The sequence below is a fragment of the Mytilus galloprovincialis genome, chromosome 3, assembly GCF_965363235.1.
Source record: "Mytilus galloprovincialis chromosome 3, xbMytGall1.hap1.1, whole genome shotgun sequence".
In the NCBI taxonomy this organism is placed as follows: Eukaryota; Metazoa; Mollusca; class Bivalvia; order Mytilida; family Mytilidae; genus Mytilus; species Mytilus galloprovincialis.
The window spans coordinates 67,023,354-67,043,162 of record NC_134840.1 but is presented as its reverse complement, the minus strand read 5'-3'; the positions used below and the strand labels follow the sequence as shown (position 1 = coordinate 67,043,162).

The window sequence follows — 19,809 nt, the reverse complement described above, 5'->3', positions numbered from 1 at the left end:
TACTATTTTTTAACTGTACTGTAAATATTGGTTTATCTGCACCAAGCATCATTTCGATAAACCACCATCTATGAACTGTGGAAGAAGAAGAAATAGATTTCATCACTGCTAGATTGAATTTGTAATACATAAGGCTCGCATTCTACAACTTGAAAAAAACTTTTATCATTTGCGGACGAAAACGAATTGTTCTAAATCGAAATTCTGTCAGCCAGTGAGGTATTATATGTGGCTCCTTTATTGAACACCAGTGAGGTATTACTTGTGACCTTTTTATTGAGCACTCCCTCACTTTGGGGACGGAACGACCAGATACCGATGGAATTAAAAACAGGGTAAGGCGCTGTGTGTTTAGTATTTGATTTGATGAAAATCACGGTCATGATGATTTATTTGTCTAGATTGTATTGAACGCCAATACTGTGCATAATATTAAAGACACTGTCAGTTTTGGCGTTCCATAATTGTCATGTGTGTGTAATAATTTGTAATTATTCAATTGAATAAGTCCTAAGAAAATTAAAATCTGGATGATATATAACTAGAGGCTCTAAAGAGCCTGTGTCGCTCACCTTGGTATATGTGAATATTAAACAAAGGACGCAGATAGATTCATGAAAAATTGTGTTTTGGTGATGGTGAAGTGTTTGTACATCTTACTTTACTGAACATTCTTGCTGCTTACAATTATCTTTATCTATAATGAACTTGGCCAAGTAGTTTCAGTGGAAAATGTTAGTAAAAATTTACAAATTTTATGAAAATTTTAAATAAATGACTATAAAGGACAATAACTCCTTAGGGGGTCAATTGACCATTTCAGTCACGTTGACTTATTTGTAAATCTTACTTTTCTGAACATTATTGCTGTTTACAGATTATCTCTATCTATAATAGTATTCAAGATAATAACAAAAAACAGCAAAATTTCCTTAAAATTACCAATTCAGGGGCAGCAACCTAACAACCAGTTGTCCAATTCATCTGAAAATTTTAGAGCAGATAGATCTGGACTTGATAAACAATTTTTTCCACTGTCAGATTTGCTCTAAATGCTTTGGTTTTTAAGTTATAAGCCCAAAACTGCATTTTACCCCTATGTTCTATTTTTAGCCATGGCGGCCATCTTGGTTGGTTGGCTGGGTCACTGGACACAATTTTTAAACTAGATACCCCAATGATGATTGTGGCCAAGTTTGCTTTTATTTGGCCCAGTAGTTTCAGAGGAGAAGATTTTTGTAAAATATAACTAAGATTTACGAAAAAAATGGTTAAAAATTGACTATAAAGGACAATAACTCCTAAAGGGGTCAACTGACCATTTTGGACCTGTTGACTTATTTGTAAATCTTACTTTGCTAAACATTTTTTCTATTTACAGTTTATCTCTATCTATAATAATATTCAAGAAAATAACCAAAAATAGCAAAAATTTCCTTAAAATTACCAATTCAGGGGCAGCAACCTAACAAAGGGTTGTCCGATTCATCTGAAAATTTCAGGACAGTTAGATCTTGACCTAATAAACAACTTTCATCCTGTCAGATTTGCTCTAATTGCTTTGGTTTTTGAGTTATAAGCCAAAAACTGCATTTTACCCCTATGTTCTATTTTTAGCCATGGCGGCCATCTTGGTTTGTTGTGCGGGTCACCGGACACAATTTTTAAACTAAATACCCTAATTATGATTTTGGCCATATTTGGTTAAATTTGGCCCAGTAGTTTCAGAGGAGAAGATTTTTGTAAAAGATAACTAAGATTTACGAAAAATGGTTAAAAATTGACTATAAAGGGCAATAACTCCTAAAGGGGTCAACTGACCATTTTGGACCTGTTGACTTATTTGTAAATCTTACTTTGTTTAACATTTTTCTATTTACAATTTATCTCTATCTATAATAATATTCAAGATAATAACCAAAAACAGCAAAAATTTTCTTAAAATTACCAATTCAGGGGCAGCAACCTAACAACGGGTTGTCCGATTCATCTGAAAATTTCAGGGCAGTTAGATCTTGACCTGATAAACAATTTTACTCCATGTCAGATTTGCCCTAAATGCTTTGGTTTTTGAGTTATAAGCCAAAAACTGCATTTTACCCCCATGTTCTATTTTTAGCCATGGCGGCCATCTTGGTTGGTTGGCGGGGTCACCGAACACAATTTTTAAACTAGATACCCCAATGATGATTGTAACCAAGTTTGGTTGAAATTAGCCCAGTAGTTTCAGAGGAGAAGATTTTTGTAAAAGTTAACGACGGACGACGACGACGGACGACGGACGACGGACGACGGACGACGGACGCCGGACGCCGGACGCCAAGTGATGAGAAAAGCTCACTTGGCCCTTCGGGCCAGGTGAGTTAAAAACGTTCAACTGGCTAAAAATAAATTAAAAGCCCCGCAGGACACCCTTGTTTTTACCGCTTTTTGCCCCTAATTCCTAAACGGTTTAAGCCATAACCTCCAAAGCCAATCCTTACCATCCCTTTCTGGTATGAAACCTTGTGATATAATTTCAGAGAGATCCATATACCGTTCCACAAGATATAGTTTTAACTAGAAAAATGCTTATCAAGGCCCCATTTTGCCCCCTAATTCCTAAACTGTTTGGACCACAACTCCCAAAATCAATCCCAAACTTCCTTTTGTGGTAATAACATTGTGTTAACATTACAAAGATTTCTATTCACTTACAATGTATACTAAAGTTATTTCCGGACCAAGCTGACGACGACGACAACGTGATACCAAATAGATCGCAAAATTTTACGGTTGTATGAAATGCAAAACATTTGTGTAAAACAGTTTAAAAGAGAAAACTAACGCACTGATTTTATCATAATGATTTTAACAAAACAGTCAACTAAAAACAACTATGATATACAGCAATAAATGGCATCTACATGTATCTAATTATTGTGGCTTCTAAATTGGGACAGTTACATATACAGAATGTAACTAAGCCTCGTCAATACCATTAGAAATGTCATAATCATCATGTTCATGTGAAATATGTGTTCTCATGCGTCTCTGTTCTTCACCAAGCCTAAACCACATATATTGTCCATCACAGTCATGAGATTTCTCATGTTTATCACATACTGACTAAATCACAGTTATAAAGTTTATCACCTGTATGTGTTCTCGTGTGAATTTGTAAATTACTATGATGACCAAATGTGTTTCCAAAAACATTACAGTCATGCAGTTTTCAAATGTATGTGTTCTCATCTGAATTTGTAAATAACTAAGACGAATTTAATCTTGATCACAAACATCTCATAAGGTTAATCTCCAATATGTGTTTTCATGTGACTTTGTAGATGTTCAAGCCGACTAAACACTTTACCACATACATCACAGTTATGAGAGTTATCCCCTGTATGTGTTCTCATGTGTCTCTTCAAATCATAAAGCCGACTAAACACTTTACCACATACATCACAGTTATGAGATTTATTGCCTGTATGTGTTCTCATGTGTCTCTGCAAACTACTAAGAGAACTAAACCGTTTACCACATAAATCACAGCAATGAGGTTTGTCTCCAGTATGTGTACTCATGTGTGACTTTAGGTGACTTCCTTGAGAAAATTCACAAGCACAAACATCACATTTATAAGGTTTTTCACCAGTATGTGTTCTCATGTGTGACTTTAGCTCATCTTTTCGAGAAAATTCACTACCACAAACATCACATTTATGAGGTTTTTCGCCAGTATGTGTTCTCAAATGTCTCTTTAAGTGACAACATTGAGTAAATTCTCTAGCACAAACATCACATTTATAAGGTTTTTCATTTGTATGTCTTCTTATATGTATCTTTAAGGCACTATCTAGAGAAAATTCTCTAGCACAAACATCACATTTATGACGTTTTTCACCAGTATGTGTTCTCATATGTGTCTTTAAGTCACTTCTCTTACTAAATTCTCTAAAACAAACATCACATTTATGAAGTGTTTTACCAGCCTGTGTGTTTATGTGTCTCTGTAGAGTACCATTGAGTGTGACTAAATCCTCTCCTCCCTCTAACATCATTGATAATGTTTATCTCCAGTACAGTATGTGCGTTTTTGTACGACTCTGTAAGGAACACACAAAAATAAAGACATATAAACTTTTTGATACTTTTCTGATATTTACATCATATAAAATATCTATTTTAACATTCTCCGTAAGTTTGGTAATTCTAATTCCATGCTACATGTATATACAACATGTACATGAATTTTATATGATGTACTGCCTCATTGATGTATACCTCACATCTTCGTTATGCATGAGGAAGCAAAATTTAGTAGATTATGTAGACGTCAACATACATTTAATTTAAAGGCTCTGTGTTGAAGAATGTACTTTGACATATATATAAACTTTTTTATTTATTGTATCTAGGATGGTGAGTTGTCTCATTGGCACTGAGGCCACATATTCTTTTATCTATAGAAAATAAACTGTTGACTTAGAGATATGTCTCGCCTGTCTGCATAAATAAAATCAGGAAAGACAATATGACGAACTGTTAACAATGGTTAACAGCAACATTGCTTATTAATGTGAGGGTGCTTAACCATGAACTAGGGATAGGACCTCAAGATAGGTGTCAATCTGATATGCTTGGATAATGGATAGATATTCTTGGATAATGGATAGATCTATGCAACTTTTAAATGACTTTATAGAAAATACCACAATAAATTCAGTTACTGGACCATGATTGACCTAGCTAGGTCGAAATCAAACTGTAGGAGTTGTGTGGAATATCTATATACCCATAATGGGGCAGACGATTGTACAGACAGTGGTAACAAAGTATAATATCATGAATGTTTTACATTTATTGTTTGTACTGTAGCATGAACAATTTTGGTGGTCTGGAGATTCGGGAATGTGGACCACAGCTAAATCTAGTTTGTGAACTGATTTATACAGAGACGATGGATGCCAAATGTGAAAGCGCTATAAAGTATCTAAGTAAAAAAAGCCAAAATCTGAAAACAATATAAAATTTAATCATCCAAACACAACTTTTATTATGCTAAGCCAAAAGGTATGTAGAATTGGAGCATTCAATGACTTCAATTAACCTGAATTCAGAAGACATGTAGTAGCGAAGCACTAAACTAAAGGGTGGTTTGAAAGCTTGGCTTTCTTTGGTTGGACTGAATGTCAGTACTATGAGGATTCAACATAACAATTTCAAACCAGTAATATAACATGTCTTTTAAAGTTTCTTGCAGAAAGTAATCAAAGGTTTTGTGACGATGCAAATATTCAACTTTACAATGTAAATAAATATCTTAAACCAATGAATTCAAATAGCAAAAGCTATGCAATTTAACAAATACATACTAAATAAGCTTCATGTAAATTATTTAACAATGAAATATGAAATCTATAGTTTAAAGAAGGGAAATGACAAAGACAAAGTAATCCTAACTGCCACAGTACTAAAATCAGTACGTTAATTTTCCCAATTGAACTGTTTATCATTGGTCAATGTTGAATTTGTAGCCTTTTACAGCTTGCTATTTACATGTATGAGGTATGGGTTTTTCTCATTGTTGGAGTGCAAGTGGTTGCCTTTAATTAGGTCTTTCCACTTTTCGTGGAAAGACCTTTTGTTTTTCTTCTGATTAATAGGTCTTTCCACTTTTCGTGGAAAAACCTTTTGTTTTTCTTTTGATTATTTTTTTTTTCTGCCGTCTGAGATGCTTTTTTGTCTTACAACATATCGAATGGATTTTTGGCCAATGATGTTGTACAGTAATGGGGGTTTCAAAACTCACCCTGTGTGACCGAACACTTATTATTATAGGAGTTATCTCCCCATATCCCCTTTTTCTTGTTATCGCTATATCTCTAAAACCGTAAAAGATTTAAGCAAACTGTTTTCCCAAAATTGTTCGTCTACTCTTAAGAATAATTTGGTTAATTTGAACTGAGTGATCGGAAGACATCTTATGGGAGTTATTTCCCTTTGAAAATTTAAGATAGGCGATATGTTGGATAAATTCATACGTTATAAGTCGTATAGTCTTTTGATATGAAGTCCTTGGTCTATTTGAAGGAAATTGAGGTCAAGGTCAAAGGTCAAGATCATGTTATCAATTTTTTTTTACATCAGTTTGATTTACCACATTTCATCAATACAGAGTGACATTTTGTAACATCGTTTTTTAAATTTCATTCTTATTATACAGGTGGAAAGACCTTCAATTGTTCTCTGAAGAATTGGTTTTTAATTTCTTAAAGGATGCATCTAGATAATTTATTTTAACTTCGGAAGATAGTCATGATAGTTGTCTCATAAAATTTGTCAATCATGTATAACATAACATCTTGAACATCATGAACATGTTATTTTCCATCTTAAGGGCATACGTCTTAAGGGCATACAATACAGTTTTGATCCCGTATTTACATTTTGATAAAAATTTCCATATAGACTATTTTTTACCTGATCAAATCAAATATGTAATAAAAGATATACCTTCATGTGCTACTTTTTCAGTAAAATGAGGTCGAAATTTTGTATATTTGCTAAAAATTCGAATTTGTGGCTGTATTTTCCTTTCGAAAGAAAGACATAACTTTGTTGTTTTAAAAGATAAACACAAATTGGTTTTTTGTTGAATAATTTGTTATTTCTGTATTTTATAAGTATCCTTTTTCTTTAAAAATGTCCTGTACCAAGTCAGAAAAATGGCCATTGTTATATAAAAGTTCGTTTCTGTGTGTGTAACATTTTTACGTTGTGTTTCCGTTGTGTCTTTTGTTTTCTCCTATATTTCTATCCCAAATTCATGTATTTGGTTTTGATGTTATATTGGTTATTCTCATCGGATTTTGTCTAATGCTTAGTCCGTTGCTGTCTTTGTTACATTTTAATGTTGTGTTGTTGTTCTCCTTTTATCTTTTATGCGTTTCCCTCAGTTTTAGTTTGTTACCCCGGTTTTGTTTTCTGTCCATAGATTTACGAGTTTTGAACAGTGGTATACTACTGTTGCCTTTATAAGTATCCTAAAAATTTATTCATTTTTTATTCAGAAATAACTCATATTTATTAAATGTTCACGAATGTAGAAAAAAAAACCCATCATTTTGCTGTATATTTATAAAATTAAAATAAATTGCACTATTTACGTTTTCATAAAAATTGGCACACATAATCTTCTCACGTAATCAAGCCAAATGGCATTTTAAAAAAAAGGGGTCCATGAACTCGTTTTCAAGTTAAACATATTAAATAAGTTTGAATGATTATAATCATGATAATTAGTCGAAACCTGAATCTTTTCCCTATAAGTCATAGTTTGATGACGCTAAAATAACAATTTACGTTAGCAATGTCATTATCTCCCCTGTTACTGAATCGTATGCCCTTAATAAACGACAAATTTCAGTCCGGACAAGCACAAATGACAGAATAACACTTGTAATGACTGAATAACACTTTAAATTTTAATATTAGCACATATTGGTGACTTTTAAACATTGATTATTAAATACAATGTAATAGTATATTATCGATGTATATTATAACTAACTAGAGGCTCTAAAGAGCCTGTGTCGCTCACCTTGGTCTATGACGGTGAATATTAAACAATGGACACAGATGGATTCATGACAAAATTGTGTTTTGGTGATGGTGATGTGTTTGTAGATCTTACTTTACTAAACATTCTTGCTGCTTACAATTATCTCTATCTTTAACAGTACTTTCTGTGGAAAATGTTATTGAAAATCTTCAAATTTTAAGAAAATTGTTAAAAATTGACTATGAAGGGCAATAACTCCTTAGGGAGTCAATTGACTATTTTGGTCATACTGACTTATTTTTAATTCTTACTTTGCTGTACATTATTGCTGTTTACAGTTTATTTCTATCTATAATAATATTCAAGATAATAACAAAAAAACAGCAAAATTTCCTCAAAATTACCAATTCAGGGGCAGCAACCTAACAACCGATTATCCAATTCATCTGAAAATTCCAGGGCAGATAGATCGTGACCTGATCAACAATTTTACTTCCTGTCAGATTTGCTCTTAATGCTTTGGTTTTTGAGTTATAAGCCAAAAACTGCATTTTACCCCCATGTTCTATTTTTAGCCATGGCGGCCATCTTGGTTTGTTGGCCGAGTTACCGGACACATTTTTTTAACTAGATACCCCAATGATGATTATGGCTAAGTTTGGTTAAATTTGGCCCAGTAGTTTCAGAGGAGAAGATTTTTCTAAAAGATTACTAAGATTTACGAAAAATGGTTAAAAATTGACTATAAAGGGCAATAACTCCTAAAGTGGTCAACTGACCATTTTGGTCATGTTGACTTATTTGTAAATCTTACTTTGTTGAACATTATTGCTGTTTACAGTTTATTTCTATTTATAATAATATTCTAGATAATAACCTAAAATAGCAAAATTTCCTTAAAATTACCAATTCAGGGTCAGCAACCCAACAACGGGTTGTCCAATTCATCTGAAAATTTCAGGGCAGATAGATCTTGACCTGATTAACAATTTTAACCATGTCAGATTTGCTCTAAATGCTTTGGTTTTTGAGTTATAAGCCAAAAACTGCATTTTATCCCTATGTTCTATTTTTAGCCATGGCGGCCATCTTGGTTGAATGGCCGGGTCACCGGACACATTTTTCAAACTAGATACCCCAAAGATGATTGTGGCCAAGTTTTGATTAATTTGGCCTAGTTGTTTCAGAGGAGAAGATTTTTGTAAAAGATAACTAAGATTTACGAAAAATGGTTAAAAATTGACTATAAAGGGCAATAACTCCTTAAGGGGGTCAACTGACCATTTTGGTCATGTTGACTTATTTGTAAATCTTACTTTGCTGAACATTATTGCTGTTTACAGTTTATCTCTATCTATAATAATATTCAAGATAATAACCAAAAACAGTAAAATTTCCTGAAAAATTACCAATTCAGGGGCAGCAACCCAACATCGGGTTGTCCGATATACCTGAAAATTTCAGGGCAGATAGATCTTGACCTTATTAACAATTTTACTGCTTTGGTTTTTGAGTTATAAGCCAAAAACTGCATTTTACTCCTATGTTCTATTTTTAGCCATGGCAGCCATCTTGGTTGGTTTGCCGGGTCACCGGACACATTTTTTAAACTAGATACCCCAATGATGATTGTGGCCAAGTTTGGTTTAATTTGGCCCAGTAGTTTCAGAGGAGAAGATTTTTGTAAAAGTTAACGACGACGGACGACGACGGACGCCAGACGCCAAGTGATGGGAAAAGCTCACTTGGCCCTTTGGGCCAGGTGAGCTAAAAATGATTAACAGGAAGCAGATAATTTCATAAAAATCATTTTAAAGGACAAGGTATGATAAGGGGCATTTTTGGCCCCTCTTCAAATGACTTCATATTCAATCCATCATTAGTCTATGCATAGTGACTTAAAAAAATGTTGAACATTTTGTGTTTATGTGATTATTTAGTTGCCTAGCAATGGGTTTTATAAAACGAACTATAATATCCATCTTTATTGCAATTGCCCAAGGAAAAGACTTCTGAATCTATTAAAATGAATGGTAATGTGTTATCAAACACTTGAATATTTACTATTGTTGGGTCTATCATTTTAAAAAGTTTCTTAATCATAACTTAGCAACAACAATGTTGCCTAGTGACCACACAAAAGTTCTTTTTTATCCAATATGTTATCCATAAAAAAAATGAAAAAAATTCAAATGCTTTCATAAAACTCATATTAAGTCGACTCCTATATTGATATATTAAGAAACAATGTTCGCATGAAAAAACAATTTGATTTTGTATCTATATAATCCGTCAAATCAACCCGAGTTTTCCTTAGCAACGCATAGTTAGTTTTAAGTTAACAGTTGAAGAACATTTAAAAAGATGTTTAGTATCACTGAGTGTAATTTTTAAGCTTGAAACGTTGAACTAAAGGATATTTATGAGTACCTTTAATAGTGCAGATGTGCAATTCTAATATAATTCTTAATTCAGTATTTCCATGGTAACACAGGAACATATCCATGATATAATATCTTGCTTACGGCAACCATCGCAAATCAGATAAAATAATTTTTATGCATATCTAAGTATGTATTTTCATATAAAACAGAGACAGCAGATGCGTATTTGTTTTAGTTTTGCATACAGTATAATAATCTAATATTCTTTGCTGCTAACAACAGCCTTATGACATGTACGCCCCCTCCCGGTTTTCACAATGTTTATTTTTTTCTCTATTGTTATTTTCAAAACAAAATCAATTGTACATGATCTGATGAATAGACAATGTTATTTATGACTATACAATGTAAGGTTTCAATTAGTATTTTTTCTCTTAGTCCAAGGATTGAATAAAATAACTTAAATAAACATGATAAATGGAGAATGTGTCCATTGGCATAGGGACTCAGTTGATTCCCCCGCTCACATATAAAGTTATACAGAGACATATCTCATAAACTTTGAAAGTGACGCTACTAAAATTTGAATTTAAACTGAGTTTTGTGGCGATAATCATTGTATATGCATTTTCATAACATTAAATTGAGACAAACTCAAGTTAGAGATCGGAAACACAATACCAGCATTTTTTTTCATTTGTAAAAGAGCATCGCCCTAGAACAGAAAAAAAGAAATCACCAAAATTCATATTGGGTCTGTGTTTTGTGGTAATAAGCATTGTTTGTAAGTTTCATAACATTTGGTTGGAGCAAACTAAAGTTAGAGAACGGAAACGAATAATTCAGCAATTTTGCTTTTAGTGCACAGGGATAACTCTTGAACTGGAAAAGTGGCGCCATCAACATTAAAACTCTATCTGTGTTTTGTGGTAATGAACAGTGCGTATAAGTTTTATATCATTCGGTAGAGACAAACTAAAGATGGAAAACAGAAACGAAAAATTCAGCACTTTTTCCTTTTGTTAAGGAGCATAACTCTAGTATCAAGTGACGCCAGCAAAATCGAACTTGACCTGTGTTTTGTGGTGATAAGCATTGTGTATAAGTTTCTTAACATTTGGTCGAGCAAACTAAAGTTAGAGATCAGAAACCAATTTTGGAACGTACAGACGAACGGACCTACAATGTATGTATGTACGTATTTATAGACGGAAAAGGGAACACCTTAATGCTCGCTCCGGTACTAAGAGGAGTTATGCATGCTCTTTACTACATACGTGGAGCAGAAAAAAATAGTTGAGAATTTTAAGAGTAGAAATTATTGATGTGTAAACTTGGCTGCTGACTTTCAAAATTTACATAAACGTCCATTTTTTATAAAACCTTTTAGTTGTAAAATAAATTTTATGCAGTTAAAAGTAGTACTATTCATATTATTATTTAGAACATTGAGTAAATTGGTGCATACTGATTTATTGTTGGTTGCTTAACGTCCAGTGGCAAATATTTCATGCATATTTAGGACGAGAACAAGTTCACAATAAACACAGTAGGTAGGTTGATACAATAAAGGCCATCTGGGATGATGGTCGGGGAAATTTGGACTGCCACTGGAAAATGAGGGTATATTGGATAGGGACAGAAATTTTGCCTTGCAACAGGCCACCTACGGATCCCTCAAAGAGTTGTTGCAAGGGTTCTTAACGTGCAAATAGCGTGGCACTCTCTTTACACGAGTCATTTGATTTAACGTCCCCCTTCTGACCGGAAGTGGTGCATACTGTACACTGTGATTGTTAAATTGATCTACATATTCATATTTTTCAACTGGGGCCGAGAGGATAGGGGGCGATGACTTTGGGTTCTTTTACAGTTTTATTTTTAATCTAAGACAAAAGATGAATATATCATGAAAAAATAGAATAATAACATATCTATCTTTGGGCAATCAGGAAAATGATAGGAGTCTAGTGGTTTTAGACATTTTGTTCAATGCATTTATTATAAATAAGAAAATGTGGTATGGTTGACAATGGGACAACTCTCCACTCAAAAGACCAAAATGACACAGAAATTAACAACTGTACAGCCTTCAACATGAGCAAAGCCCATACCGCATTGCCAGTTATAAAAGGCCCTGAAATAACAATGTCAAACGATTCAAACAAGATAACCAACGGCCTTATGTATGCAGACAAAAATTAACCAAAAACAAATATGTAACACATAAGCAAACAATAACCACTAAATTACAGGAGTCGGTTTCACAAAAAAACTTACAACTAAGAATGATCGTGAGTATACTGAATTGTTCATGACTCACGATCAATCCTGACTTGGGACAGGCACATACATAAAGAATGTGGCAGGTTTAACATGTTAGCGGGATCTGAAACCTCACCCTTACCTTGGACAGTGGTGTAACAGTAAAACATAAGAACGAACTATAAAAATCAGTTAAAAAAGGCTAAGATCAATAAAAATACAAATAAGTGGACGTGGCCGGGTACTTGTACATTCCAAAAACAAAAAGACACTGAATCTTTTTGTTCCTCGTTATCTAACAGGTACAAGGTGTGCTTCTCTTGAGTAAGGAAATGTCTTTTCTACATCCCATGCATTGGCGGATCCAGGGGGGGTTTCCGGGGGTTGGGGTTGGAACACCCCTTTTTTTGACCGATCAATGCATTTGAATGGGGACATATAAGGTTGGGACCCCCCTTTTTAAAATGGCTGGATTCGCCCCTGCCTTCAATGAGAAGATACACAAAATACTGGTTTAATATACATTGTCTAAAATTGGAATGGACTGGATAGGGAATGTGTCAAAAAAACAATTTATTTCTTTTTACAAAAATTAGTTATGTTATCCTTTTATCGATTAACAAGTCGCACACATAGCAGCTTCTCCTTTTATTTTATATTAGAGAAAAGATTCTAAAAAAGAAAAAGTGAAAAGAAATAAAATGAAATAAAATAGTCACAGAAAAGATAGTATTATTTTTTTTAACTGAAACTTTTATCATGTTGTAATGTCAGCTTTTAGTAAGTAACAGCTGTCTGATCAGCTTATATACGAGAGTAGAGGCATGGATTTTCGTTTTAAAAAATAAAGCATGCATCTGTAATGTATCTTCAGATTGTGAAAGACGTGACTGTGAATGTGTTTGAAAGTCGAATGTTGTTGAGATATTACATAGTATCATATTTGACTTTGTATTTTTTTAAAGGTTTACGATATTTGCATACACTTAATTAAAGTTTCAAAATTATATCTAAACCTTGCAGTATTTCTTTTTAATACATGTTATATATTTTTAAAAAAATATTTATAATGAATTTAATGAGTTAAGATTTTTGTTTCTTTAAAATTATTTAAAAAAAAAATTCAAATAATTTCCTGTATAAGGTGTAATACCAACATTGATTTCCCCCTATTAGTCTTTGTTAAATTTGCACTTTTCAAAAAAATGTGCAGAATTTATCTTTGTTTCAAATAAAAAAATACTTGGCATGAGTAAAGTTTTATCCTGTCCACATGGTCCAGTTCTATAGAAAAAAATTCACATAACATTTCATTGCATATAAGAAAATAACCATCATTGGAAGTTAACAGTCTCTGTTAACCAATCAAATTTCTCCCCTTATTTTATCTGTATACAAGGTTTAGTCACCATGTAACCTCAAGATTACAAAATTTTCTATAGAAATCCCAAATAAAAAATAATGGTGTTTTGAAATACCCAAGACATATGTTTATGACACAGAAATGGTTTTACTGCAATAAAATGTAGGATTAATTAATACCTACAACTGTCAAATTCAAGGGAATATTTTTTTCGACCTACTTTCGTATACAACCGGATGTGACGTACCATGATTTGGTGGTATTACACCTATAATCCATTGATTCTAATTTTGTTTCCACGTGAAATTGATTTAAATTTCCAGTTGCCAATTACGTACTATGTACACAAATAAAAAGGGTTATAATTTGGTAGGGTCTTTATTCATTTAGTGTTGTTGAATGTACAGTTTGCTGGTTGTTCTTTGGCAACACTGCCACTGTCACTTTAAAAAAATGATACAAAATCACATGTTCCTTTACTTTGCCTGACTTAAAAAAAACCGTAAACATCATAAAGAACAAAAAAGCTTTATTCCTTCCCGGCATTGAAGTTTTGTAATTCAATCAAGATCATGAAGATCACCTGAGTTAAAACAAGGTACTCGAGCAGATTCGGAAATGCAAGTTCGTTCCAATCCTTGGTTCACATATTATCGACGTTTCCGTAAAAAGAAGGAATTTTCAATGTAGAAATTTTGAATTTTGAACATGAGCGGATGAGAGTACCATGAATATATTTAAAACAGTGAATTATTTCCTTACAACAAACAACACATTGAAACATCTTAGTGGTACTCGCGTCCGCTCATAGTTAAAAATTGCTCAAACGGACGGTAAAACTTCGGATTTTCATAAAATTTACGTTTTTCATTAAAAAGAGAAAGGTATTTAATAATTTTTTCACACGGAAAAAGAAAAGTTATATTGATTTTTTGTTAGATGAGACACTATTCTTTTTAAAAATAGCCATGTTTCAAGGATATTATGCTTTCTAATTTCAACGAACATAGGGGGCCAGTTGCAATAGCTTATCGTACCTTGTCCTTTAGCGTGTAAATTGGATGTACACGCTAAATTTAAAAAGTTTTTTTTATGAACTTATCTTCTTAAAGACTTTCTATACTATTATTTAATCATCAATATTTAAAACTTAAAAGTCACCAATATGTGATATTATTGCATAGCAATATAATATTTCCCACAGAACGTAACCAAAAGTTAGCAAAATGGTTAGCGTGCAATAAATTCTAATATTGCACTAACTGCAATATATCTTTAAAATTCATGAAGTCATCAACGACAAAATCTTAGTTTAACATGTTTAAACCTATTTTTACTTTTAAATATTATATTGCTATACAATAAAAGGGTTATTGCATGAATATTGGGGAATATTGTCACTCGTAGAACATATATATTGCACTCGCAAGTCCACACAATATAAAATTCTACTCGAGACAATATTCCCCAATATTCATACAATAACCCTATAATATTACAATTACAAGTGTTTTTCGGTCATTACTAGTGTTATTCGGATAATAACAGTGTTATTCGGTCATTCGAGGTACCGCTTCTTCATTGCATAGTTCAGTTACACTGTTACACTGTTACACGTTATAAACACTTACAGTACTAAATTGTAAATATAAAAAAGAAAAAGATGTGGTATGATTGCCAATGAGACAACTATCCACAAAAGACCAAAATGAAACAGACATTAGCAACTATAGGTCACCGTACGGCCTTCAACAATGAGCAAAGAACATACCGCATAGTCAGCTATAACTGATAAAAGGCCCCGATAAGACAATGTAAAACAATTCAAACGAGAAGTCTACGGTACCCATATATTTTTCAGTTTGTAAAAAGTAAGATAAATCATCATCTCATCCACAGGCACTAGACGTTCTGTCAATATAAATAAAGTATTGGCAATGGGTCCATCTATATCATGTATATCAAACTTACTTTGTTTTTGAAGGGAAAATATAAGTCGAGGGAAAGAGACCAACGTTATCTTCTTCTATATGTATTTCCCCTTCCAGTTATGGAACACCTCTTCTTCTTCTTCTTTAGGTTTTCAATAGTCCTTCATTATCTGAAGATTATATACTGTTTTGCGCTGTGTGGCCTATATATATATTTAGAAAAACACAAAAATATTAATTGAAAATGAGTTTGGAGTGCGTAAAAAAATAATTTTAAATTGTGATTAAAACTATGTACATATTAGGCTAATAATGAGTTAAATGAATTTGTGGAGAACAGTTGGTGTAAGCTGTTCTCTGAAAGTGTCAACTGTGATTACAGCGACTGTGTGGACTAGTAGTAAATTCCCCTGAGTAATGGTGTACTGAAAAAAATGAAAATTTATATGTATCTTTTTTGGTAGAAATGTGTCTGAAAGTGAAACTATGATTTTTTCGGGTTCTACTGTCTGATGGTATGAGGATAGCAGATGGGATTGCTACGATTTGGTGTACTATTTTGTAGAACATTATCAATCTTGTGCGTAATCTTCTTTCCTGTAGTGTGGGCCAGTTTAATGAGTTTATCATGTCTGTATGACTGCTGATGTTATGGTACCTGTTACAGACATATCTGGCAGCTCATCTTTGGACCATCTCAATTTTAGAGGTTTGTTCAACTGTGTGAGGGTCCCATACTGAACATGAATATTCAAGCTAAGGACGAACTAGTGCCAGATATGCCTGGGTTTTGATGTTCTGGCATGATATTTTTAAATTTCTTTTTAAGAAGTCCAAAGATTTGTTACCATTAGCTATGATGTTATCTGTATGTTTTGACCATTTTAAGTTTGCTTGTAGTGTAATGCCTAGATATTTAGCTGAAGTGACTAGTTCAAGTTTATGATTATGCAGGATATAGTCATGTTTAAATTGTTTTTTTCTTTTTTGAGACTGTAAGGACTGTGCATTTGCCTGGATGGAAAGCCATCAACCAGTCTTGCTCCCACCTAGCAGCTGCATCTAAATCTAACTGGAGTTCATCACAGTCACTTTGAGATTTGATGGTTTTGTAGATGATACTGCCGTCGGCAAACAGTCTGAGCTTACTGGATTGTAAGTATTCTGGTAGGTCGTTGATATATACCAAGAATAATACTGGGCCCAGGACTGGCCCTTGAGGGACACCTGAGGTGACTGGAGCCAGGTCAGATGACTCTCCATCCAGAACAACTGTTTGTGTTCTGTCATTTAAGAAGGCAGCGACCCAGTTGAGTGTTTTTTTTTAAATACCATAATAGTTAAGTTTGTATAGAAGTCTTTTATGAGGAACTTTGTCAAATGCTTTGGCAAAGTCCATTATAATTAAGTCTGTTTGTGTGTTATTGTTGTTATTTGCTGCAAGCTCTTGTATGAATGAAATGAGTTGAGTCTCACATTTTCGTGACTGACGGAAGCCATGCTGGAGGTCATACATTATATTGTTCTTTTCAAGGTGGTTGATGATATGTTTGGTGATGATATGCTCCATAAGTTTACAGGAAATACATGTTAATGATATTGGGCGGTAATTTTCTGGCTTGTTTTTCCCCCCTTTTTTAAATGCTGGTGCTACATTGGTGTGTTTCCAGTCTGTTGGTGTTATGCCAGTTTCAAATGATGTTTTAAAGATTAGTGTAAGAATTGGAGCTGTTTGATCTTTGAATTCTTTAAATATTCTGCCACTGCTGTTGTCTGGGTCACTTGCCTTATGAGGGTTTATGTTGTGTAGTAGCTTTTTGACACCGGGTAAAGATACTTCAAGTGGTGTTATCACAGGGTGTGAGCTAGGACCTTTGTCTGGAATGGTGTTATTTGATTCGGTTGTAAACACTGATTGGAACTGTGTGTTGAGGATGTCTGCCTTTTGCTTTGTGTCTACTATTAACTGTCCTTCTTTTTTCAAGGGAGCGAAACCGGTGTTATCTGTGCGCAGTGATTTTATAAAGGAAAACAGTTTTTTAGGTTTTGACTGATTGTTACATGGTTGGTCCGGTTCATTTATTGGTAAATCCAATATTATTTTTTCAAAATAACCCCAATATGCTACCATTTGTTCTTTTTGTACTTGTTTTTTCAGATGTTTGTACTTGTCTGCATACTTGGTGTTTTGTTTCATTTTATAATATAATTTATTTTTTCTATTTATCATTTTCCTAAGGTTGTTATGAATCCAAGGTAGTCTGTTTTTGTATGTTAGGAACTTGTGTGGGATGTTGTTTTCCACTGATTGTGTAAGATTTGTTTTAAATGTGTTTCACATATCATTTACATTTGTTTTGTCCTCTAGGTTTTGTAGATCATCGTATGTTTTTTTCTAGATCTAACTTTATGTTACCCCAGTTGGCTTTATTGTATTTTAATATTTTTCTAGGTTTTTCTCTCACCCTGCGTAACCAGATGTCAGATTCTACACAGACAATGTCGTGGTCACTAATTAAGGCCTATTGGTGGTAGTGTACTGACCTTGAAAATGTTAGAAGGATTATTGACGAGTACTAAGTCTAGGATTCTTTCTTTACGTGTTGGTATGTTAACTATTTGGTGTAAATTATGATCATAAAGAAGTTCTAACAGTGAATTATGTCTGGTTTCCCTGGTATTACTTCCGGGACAGACCAGTCAATGTGGCCTAGGTTGAAATCGCCACCTACTAATATGTTACTGAATGAAGTTTGATTTATTCTACTTAATGATAAGTCTAATTGTTTTATGGAGTTCCCATCATCTGATGGTGGCCTATAATAACTTCCAACTAGCAAGTTTTTTGCACCCGATACACTGACGCTTTCCGTGTTAAACGGACGCAAATTGTAAGTTTTTGTTCGATTTTAAATCACGATCTCCATTAATTAAGACTACCACACATCAAGATACCATCATGTGAACAGAAATTATAATCTATTGTTATGATTTGGAGTCAATGTTTTCATTCCGTTTATCAGTTAAAGAACATGGAGGTAGACTGACTGACTGACTGATTGATTGCGGCTGCTTGTACTCCAGTAGTAAATATAACATGCATATTTATCGATTTTTTTTTCACACTGTTCTACATCAAAAGCTAAATGTCCGCAATAAGATATATCAAACATATCCGAACACTTTATTTTGAAACTGGTATAAACGGTCTTTATAGCGTTCAAGGTTCAAACAGTCAAAGAAAATCTTTCCCTTTTTGATTATAATGCAAAAGATGCAAATTTTTATTTCATACTAGTTGATTTCTTTTTATCATAACACATTTACAATTTAAAATATAGCATTTCACGAAAAGGATCTGGTAGACTATGAAATACTCCTCAGAATTAAATAGGAAATTATAAACATTACGTTAAGCCTCGGTCACACCTTACCGCATAGCTCGAACGGACGCATAACGGATAACTTTTTTTCAATCCGTCCATGTCCGTTAGACGTCCGTTCTTATCCGTTAGACGTCTGTCCATATCCGTTGCATGTCAGTTAAGCGTACGTTTTATCCGTCGACGTCCGTTCTGTCCTGTGGAAAATTTTGAGCATGTTCAAAACTTTGAACGGACGTCCAACGGATAAATGTCCGACGAACGTCTGTTAGACGTCCGTTTTGTACGGTACTCGTCCGTTTCGTTTCCGTTTTGTATCCGTTACGTGCCCGTTATACATCCGTTGGAGGTCTGGAAGATAAATTCAAAAGTAGAATAATACGTGAATTTGTATCTTAAATAAATGGAACGAGCCAAAGAAGGCATATGCTTTCCACTATTATTTCTATTTTCAAATATCGTCAACTTAAAAGTACATATAGTGATTGATATTGCTAAAAGAAGTGATCGAACGTCATGTATTATCTTCAATTTTAACTGCATGATTCCGTTTGTCATCTACGGTTCGGACCAGATTATGATATGATGAATTATGAGTGTTGATTGAAACTTTTGAAGAATTTTCGGTCCTCTTTTTTTTTTTGCAGTTAGAAAGGGTATATTGCGCTATTGTTCGGATGTTATTTTGACATTTCATTTAATTCTCAAACTGTATTTAAATTACTTTTTTTTTAATAAAATACGGGAAGAAGAATCTAAGCTAACACGTTGTTATTATTAGCATTTGTTTTTTGTATAGACAAAAGGAAGCAGGTTCTTCAACATGATAAAACTAAGAACTGAAGTCTTTTTAATCACTTTCAAATTGATAATTTGATAGATGCTTTTTGTGTTTTTTTTATAAATGTTTGTTGGTCATAACAGTATCACAGTGATG

General features: G+C 33.4%; 1 protein-coding gene across 1 annotated transcript; it reads right to left on the bottom strand.

The window, feature by feature from the left end:
• Positions 1-2,808: 2,808 nt before the first annotated feature.
• LOC143068686 (uncharacterized) lies at positions 2,809-15,636 on the bottom strand. Its single transcript, XM_076242927.1, has 2 exons — positions 15,530-15,636; positions 2,809-4,088 (listed from the first exon to the last, which is right to left on the bottom strand). The coding sequence occupies exon 2, from the start codon at positions 4,041-4,043 to the stop codon at positions 3,291-3,293; it is 753 nt and encodes a 250-aa protein (XP_076099042.1). The 5' UTR covers positions 4,044-4,088; positions 15,530-15,636; the 3' UTR covers positions 2,809-3,290.
• Positions 15,637-19,809: the final 4,173 nt, after the last annotated feature.